Source organism: Corvus brachyrhynchos, unplaced genomic scaffold (assembly GCF_000691975.1).
Source record: "Corvus brachyrhynchos isolate BGI_N302 unplaced genomic scaffold, ASM69197v1 scaffold365, whole genome shotgun sequence".
In the NCBI taxonomy this organism is placed as follows: Eukaryota; Metazoa; Chordata; class Aves; order Passeriformes; family Corvidae; genus Corvus; species Corvus brachyrhynchos.
Genome location: NW_008239544.1, coordinates 752,835 through 759,688, shown reverse-complemented (window position 1 = coordinate 759,688; position 6,854 = coordinate 752,835). Strand labels below are relative to the sequence as shown.

Below are 6,854 nucleotides of genomic sequence, written 5' to 3'. Positions count from 1 at the left end.
ACAGGGAGGGGAACAGGATGAAGATGGGGGCGGGGATGAGGACGGAACCGGGACAGGGATAAGGATGGACCGGGAATAGGAGCAGGACCAGGGCCAGGGGTGGATCGGGAAGGGAAGCAGGACCGAGACTGGAGCCAGAACTGGGGATGGAGCCAGGATAGGGCCGGGGATGGCGCCAGGACCAGGGCTGGCGATGGGGATGGGAGCAGGGCTGGAGCCAGGCCGGGCAGCTCCTGTTCCCACTGCCCGTCCCTGCCCTGGCAGCACCAGGAGCCTTCCCCGGGCTCAGCAGCTCAGCGTGTCCAGAGCAGCCCCCGCAGGTCCCTCACTCCCCGCCCTCTCTCACTGCAGCGATATCAGCCCCTTGCTGAAGGATCCTGTGGCGTTCAGGACTTTGATTGATCTTCTGGAGGATCATTTGAGGGCGTCTTTCCCCAAAATCGACTTCATTGCAGGTGAGTGTTGGTTGAACATCCCTGGGGCCGGGGCAGAGCGGTGTGTTCCGGGTGGGAAGTGTGGGGTGGCCCTTCTGGAATGTTGTAGCCCTTGGACACGAAAATCACCTGAACATTGGCCTGTGTCGTGTGGTAACACGGGGGCAGTTTACACCCTTAACCTCCTGCTGTAAGTTCCTGAAGCACTGCTTTGGGTTGTGTGCCCTCTGATACTTCAGTGCCAGTTGCACAATTCATTGTTAAAAAAGAGGGAGCACGCAGAGCCTGCTTGTTTTCCTCAGGGAGCCTCTCCAGGCCAGCACAGGCAACCTCTGAGGTGTTCACCTGGCCCAGGGCTGAGGAAGGCAGTGCTGGGGCCGGGCCACAGCCCAGGGTTCGGGGAGCACGGACCAAACCTGGGCCAGGTGTCTTGTGATAAGTGAAGTTTGCCCAGAGGGACAAAGTCCCTGCTTGTGTGGCCGAGCTGATACCGGGGGTCTGCTGGGTTTATCTCTAAGGAAAAGGGCCAGAGGGGAGGGAAATGGGCTTTTGGGGCCTGTCAGCAGCACATCTGGGTGACACCAGGAGTGTGGGCTGTGTTGTCAACCCTCAGAAGTGACTTCAAGAGCAAACTGCTGTTAGAGCCCCCCTGAATGGGAGGATAAAACGGAGGGGTCGTGCCAATGACTTCAAGAGCAAACTGCTGTTAGAGCCCCCCCTGAATGGGAGGATAAAATGGAGGGGTCGTGCCACGACCCTCCCCCAGTGAAATGGCTCCAATCTGAGCGATGGGACAAGAGGAGAAGGCTTCAAGTTGCACCAGGGAGGATTTATGTTTGATATGAGGGAAAGTTAAATCACTGAGAGGGTGATCAGGTATTGTAACAGGCTGCCCAGGGCAGCAGTGGAGTCACCATTCCAAAATTGTGTGGATGTGGCACTTGGGGACATGGCTCAGTGGTGGCCTTGGCTGTGCTGGGGAATGGTGGGACTCGATGGTCCTGGAGGCCTTTTCCAGTGTGAATGATTCCCTGATTCCTGTGCTACCCAGGCCTGGACTCCCGTGGGTTCCTCATTGGGCCCCCTCTGGCACAGAGGTTGGGGATCGGCTTCGTGCCCATACGGAAAAAGGGGAAACTCCCTGGTCCCACCGAGTCCGTCTCCTACAGCCTGGAATATGGCAAGGTAACGCCTGGGAGGAGCAGGGGCTCGGGCTGGGGGGCCAAGGAGGGCTAAAACCAGTGGGGAGGGAGGTCCCAGACTGGGTTTCTGTTGCCGTGGATAATCCAGCAATGCACAACCCTTGGGAATGGCTGAGCTGGCCCCGAGCCACGGTCGCTCCCTTTGTGCCCGGGGGTGATGTTTGGTGCTGTGCCGTGATTCTTGTGAGGGGCTTGGTGCTCAGACTTGGTGCTAAATGGCTTTCTTTGGCTTGAATTCAGGGGCATGACCACGGAGAGTGTTTCCCACTCTGGCAGTAAGTGCTGTAAGTCAGAGCCGTCCCGCATGGCTTCCCACCCTCCTGCCCCGTAACCCCGCGGCTGCTCGAGGACTGAGCCTAAAGCTGTGCTACTCCCACTAATCACTAATGGCAGCAGAACCCCCAAAGCCAGGCCTAAGCCGTGAGGATTGCTTGGGCCCACCCCAGCACATCCAGACAGGTGCCAGCTTGGATCTGGCTCCAGGCAGAGCTCCCCAGTGCATGACAGGGGGTTTTCCTCGCCGGAGAACTGCTCTGGGATAAGATTCCACCATAACTCATGTGAAGGAAGTTCAGGATCTTGGCGTGCCAGAGGGTTGGCCCAGCAATCCCCTCCCTGCTCTCTATTTCCGTGGCGCTCCGCTGTAGCTGGAATTTTGGGATTTTAGGTGCTGAGTGTTCAGGCTGATGTCGCTGAGGACTTGTTTGTGTTCCAGCATGAACCAGCGGCTCGTGAGGGGTTTCTCTCCGAGGCCAGGCTGAAACAAAGCTGCTCCTTGCTCCCTGCAGGCTGAACTGGAAATCCAGAGCGACGCGGTGGAACCAGGACAGAAGGTGGTCATTGTGGATGACCTGCTGGCAACGGGAGGTGAGGGAAGCACGTGTCACCCACGTACACCTGTGTTCATGGAATCATGGAGTGGCTGGGTTGGATAAATCCCATCCAGTCCCACCCCCTGCCATGGGCAGGGACACCTCCCACTAGCCCAGGTTGCTCCAAGGCCAGTCTAACCTGGCCTGGGACACTTCCAGGGGTATCCACACCTCTCTGGTACCCACAGGCTGTTGGCAGCAGCAGGGCTGGCTGTGGGGCTGGAAGCTGCTGCTGGAGTGAGGGTGTTTCTGCTCCCCTCCACAGGTACCATGTGTGCTGCCTGTGAGCTGCTGAAGAGGCTGAAGGCCAAAATCCTGGAGTGCCTGGTGATCATAGAGTTAAAAGCCCTGAAAGGGTCAGAAAAGCTCAATTCCATCCCTTTCTACTCCCTGCTGCAGTATGACTGAGGAGGAGCGAGAACAAGGGAGCGCTGGGAACAAATCTGGGGCTTCATTCAGTGACTCTGGGTGTCACGAGGGGGTGGGCAAGGGGGTTAAACACATAGTTTTGAGCATGGCCAGATGCTCCTCAATCCTAGATTTCCCAAACACTGAGTTGAGTGTAAGGATCCCTTCTGGAGTTCATCCTTTTGCAAAGAAGGAGCAGGCTGACTGGGGGGATGGAGACCAAGGTGCAGCTTCACTGAATCTGTGGTTTCTAGGAGACCAAAGTGACAACGTTGCTGCTGAGGCAGGAGAGCTCTGACAGGGCACCAGCATTCCCTGAGCTGGGCCTGTCAGCCTCCAAGGAACCTGCTGAAAAATTCCCAAAGAAACACAGGAGATGGGCAAAGAGCAGTTATTTCTTTAAGGGACAAATCCTGCTGTATTTGACCTCAGGGGATGGTCCGGGTGTTCTGTGCTGTCACTCACACCAGAGGAAGCTGCTCCTACATCAGGGCTGTGCTTGTCCAGGAGAACAAAGGGCCTGCTGTGTCCCTAAAGCAGGATGGTGCTGGTGGGGATGAGCTCAGTCGCTGTTTTCCTTCCCTGGACCCCCCAGGCACCTTTTGTTCAGCACCAATTCCCCATCTCCTGCACCACATCCCCCTCCCTGTGCTGCTGCTTTTCCTCTGCTGTTTCTGGCCATCAGGCTGCTTCCAGCTCAGAGCCTGCTCTTGGGGGGAGTTTGGGGTCGGGAGAGGCCACAGGAAAGGTGTTCAGTGGTCTCAGGTGTGTGATGGATGATGGGGGCTTTGGAGATGCTTCCTCCAGCATGGTTCAGTGTGGTCACAGCCAAATCCCTGTGTGCCGAAACTTCCACAAGCCTGAAAACATCAGGGACTGTGTCCCTGGCCCAGCAGGGACTGGACTCACAGGTAAAATAAATATTGACTGATTTTTATGTTTTCTAAACTGTCTCAGAGCTGTTCTTGCAGTGGCTGAAGCCGTGAATGACCCTTGGGAGTGTCTCCCTCCAGCCCCAGGTGGTCAGTGGAGCAAGGTTGTGGTGTGAGCTCTCACTAACCCCCCAAATGCTTGGAATTGTTTTCCAGGGAGCATTCAGGTACCTTTTCTTTATACCTTGCACCCACCTCTGGCTGGAGGGGCTTGGCCAGCTCAGCTGGTGCCACCTCCCACCCTGCCCTTCCACTTGTAAGGACTATTCCAGCTGTTTCTGTCCCCATTTCCTGAAAAGCCACCTCGATGCCTCTCAGTTTACGCTGAGGAGCAGCATTCCCTGGGGACCCAACCTGTCCCAGGGCACTTGTCCCACAGCCAGCCCCGTGGGGAGCCAGGGCAGGCAGCACCTCACAGGCCTGGCACCAGGAGAGGGTCCCTGCTGCGGGGGAGAAGGGAAAATCAGTTCCACCCCAAAGAGCCTTGGAAAGCAGCTGCGTGCCAGGGAAGCAGCGTCAGCCCCGCCGGTGCCAGCAGGTGACATCAGGGAACGTGGGGACGGTGCCCTGGCCCTGGCTGGGCTGCCAGCAGCCCCTGATGTCATTTGCTTGGAGAGAGGAGGCCAGGCAGGGGCGGCTTCCAGGGGGGAGAAGGGTTTTATCCCGAGGAGCAGAACAGGAGCTCACTGGGAGCTCTCCTGGGATGTGAGTGTGGCTGCCAGGCTGCTGATTCCAGCTGCTTTCCAATCCTGCTCCTCGGCTCCAGCTGCTGAAATCCAGCTCCTTTCTACCACAGGGAGGGCCCTGAGCATGGCTGAGCCCCCAGCCTCACAGCCAGCCCTGCACATCCCTCCAGACCCCGGGCCGGGTTTAATCCCTTCTCCTCCTCCCTGGAAACTGGGCACGCTCCTGGCCAGCAGTGGCGAGCAAGGGCCTGGAGGAGGAGGAGGAGGAGGAAGAGGAAGGCCTCCTGCTCCTTCGGGAAGTGCTGTGGGATCTCAGATGCTGCCAGACTTCAGGTGGAGAATCTGCCCAGGACCAGCATGGGATGGAAGGATGAGGGAGTCACCTTTCCCTGCGAGTCCCTGGTGTCCCCAGCTCCAGCCAGCCTGGCGTGAGGTGTGTGTGACGTGGCCCTGGGCAGCTCCCACCCCTCCCCTGCGCCCACACTGCCCCGACCCGGGCGCGGTGCCAGCCCAGCACCTCTGCAGCCATCCTCACCCTCTCTGTCGCTCTTCCCAAGCCACTTCAGCCAAGTGGCCTGGGATTTCCCCTGGGAAAAAGCCCCCCCTGGACCCCTGTCAGCCCTGCCTGCCCCTGTCCCTGCAGGGGCTGCTCCCCCCTCCACATTTACAAAAGCTGCATTCAGCTCCCTGCAAGCCCACGCTCACTTTTTCCAGTGAGTCTTTCTCCAGGAGCTGGATGAGGACCCAGCCCTTCCCGGTGCCAATTGCCATGGAGAGCCACGAGACAAGGCAGCGAGGAAGAGCACTGGGTTAACACAAGTCAACTATATTTAAAACATTTAATACAAATATGTTTTGACAAGTCCTGTAGTTGTTTCCAGCCAGGACTGGAGGATGCGTTTTCCCTCCCTTAAAAACAGAACGAGGCCTGAAGCTCCAAAAACATCAATTTGTGACTTTTTCTCTCACTCCTTCCCACCTGTCACCCTCTCAGCCTGCCCCGTTCTGCCTTCGCCCCACCAGGACCCAGTTAATGGAAGAAACCTCCAAAATTGAACCTTCAGGAGACCCCTCATGCATTGAAACTTCAGGAGAAACGGGAAAGGAGAGGAAGAGGTTCCTCAGGGTAGGGTCGCTTTCATCATCACCCCAGGACTGCTCAAGGATTAGGGGACCTACAATCCTCACGGATCCCACCACAGGGATTAGTTAAATTAAATTAAGGCATTTTGCCCTTGCTCAGGCACCCCTGAGGATGAGCCTCCTGCCAGCCCACCCCAGGACCCGGAGCGCTGTCGGGATTTGCTACATTTCGAGGAGATTGCACAGAGAAAAACTCAACCCCTGAGGGGCTCAGAGGGCTCCGGCCTCCTTGGCCGCCTTGTTGAGCCTCTCGGTGACGAGGCCCAGGTCCTTCTCTTTGTCCAGCTTGACGTAGGTATCCGTCCTGAGGGCGTGCACGCCCACCCAGTCGGGCAGCAGCTCGGCGAAGAGCCGCACGTGTTTCTCCATCTCACCTGCGGCGAGGAGCACCAGGGTCAGAGCTCGCCTCCCCGCAGCCCCTTCCTCCCGCAGCAGAGATTCCCCCCGGGAATTCCTACCGGGCGCCACGAGCTCGGGGCAGCTGTCGGCCAGGCGGGCACAGAGCAGCTCCATGCTGAGCGCCGGCTTCTTCTCGGCCACGAAGACGCTGCGCAGGACGCGCGCCATGGCCGGCAGCCGCGCCAGCAGCGCCGCCCGCTCCTCCTGCCGCGCGTCCCGCGTCAGCAGCGCCTGCAGCCGCTGCGCCTCCTTCGCACGGATCTGCGGGACGGCAGGGATGGGTGAGCACAGGCAGCACCCCCAGCCCCATGGCTCGGCCAGGACAGGGTGACTCACCCGGTCGAGCAGCCCTTGGGATACCCCTCGGAGCGCGCTGGAGGTGCTGGCAGGGGCTGGGGCTTTGGAAAGCGCCGGTTCCCCCGCACCGGCTCCGGCCGTTCTTAGGGCCAGGTTGGCAAGAGCTTTTTCCATCTGCTCATGTGGAAGAGGGAGGAGGAGCTGGGTTACAGTTCGGGCTGGAGGAAGGAGAAGTTTCCCCTCTGCCGCCCCCGCCATCATCCGGCAGCCCAGTGATCCCAGCCCAGTTCTCCTGATCCGTCCTGCCTGCACCAAGGAGTTCGGGGTGCTTCATGGAATCCTGCAGTGCTCTGGGTGGGAAGGGACCTTAAAGCTCTTCTCATTTGCAGCCCCTTGCCACGGGCAGGGACACCTTCCGCTATCCCAGACTGCTCCAAGCCCTGTCCAGCCTGGCCTTGGGCACTGCCAGGGATCCAGGGGC

General features: G+C 58.9%; 2 protein-coding genes across 2 annotated transcripts in view; one reads left to right on the top strand and one right to left on the bottom strand.

The window, feature by feature from the left end:
• The first annotated feature begins 24 nt into the window (after positions 1–24).
• On the top strand, positions 25–3,864 carry APRT (adenine phosphoribosyltransferase). Its single transcript, XM_008639189.2, has 4 exons — positions 25–455; positions 1,486–1,619; positions 2,425–2,503; positions 2,774–3,864. The coding sequence occupies exons 1-4, from the start codon at positions 170–172 to the stop codon at positions 2,914–2,916; spliced, it is 642 nt and encodes a 213-aa protein (XP_008637411.1). The 5' UTR covers positions 25–169; the 3' UTR covers positions 2,917–3,864.
• Positions 3,865–5,344: 1,480 nt separating this feature from the next.
• CDT1 (chromatin licensing and DNA replication factor 1) overlaps positions 5,345–6,854 on the bottom strand; it is a gene marked incomplete at its 5' end in the record, with an annotated part of 3,822 nt that continues 2,312 nt past the window's right edge. Inside the window, 3 exons of the mRNA XM_017741331.1 lie at positions 5,345–6,051; positions 6,136–6,337; positions 6,413–6,547. Of these exons, the coding sequence (XP_017596820.1) occupies positions 5,888–6,051; positions 6,136–6,337; positions 6,413–6,547 (501 nt within the window). The remainder of the gene's footprint in view (positions 6,052–6,135; positions 6,338–6,412; positions 6,548–6,854) is intronic.

Coding starts and splice junctions, on each gene's coding strand:
- APRT (XM_008639189.2), top strand. CDS start 170: ATGGCGCCAGGACCAGGGCTGGCGATGGGGATGGGAGCAGGGCTGGAG. Junction 456..1,485: donor CAAAATCGACTTCATTGCAG/GTGAGTGTTGGT, acceptor TGTGCTACCCAG/GCCTGGACTCCCGTGGGTTC. Junction 1,620..2,424: donor ACAGCCTGGAATATGGCAAG/GTAACGCCTGGG, acceptor TGCTCCCTGCAG/GCTGAACTGGAAATCCAGAG.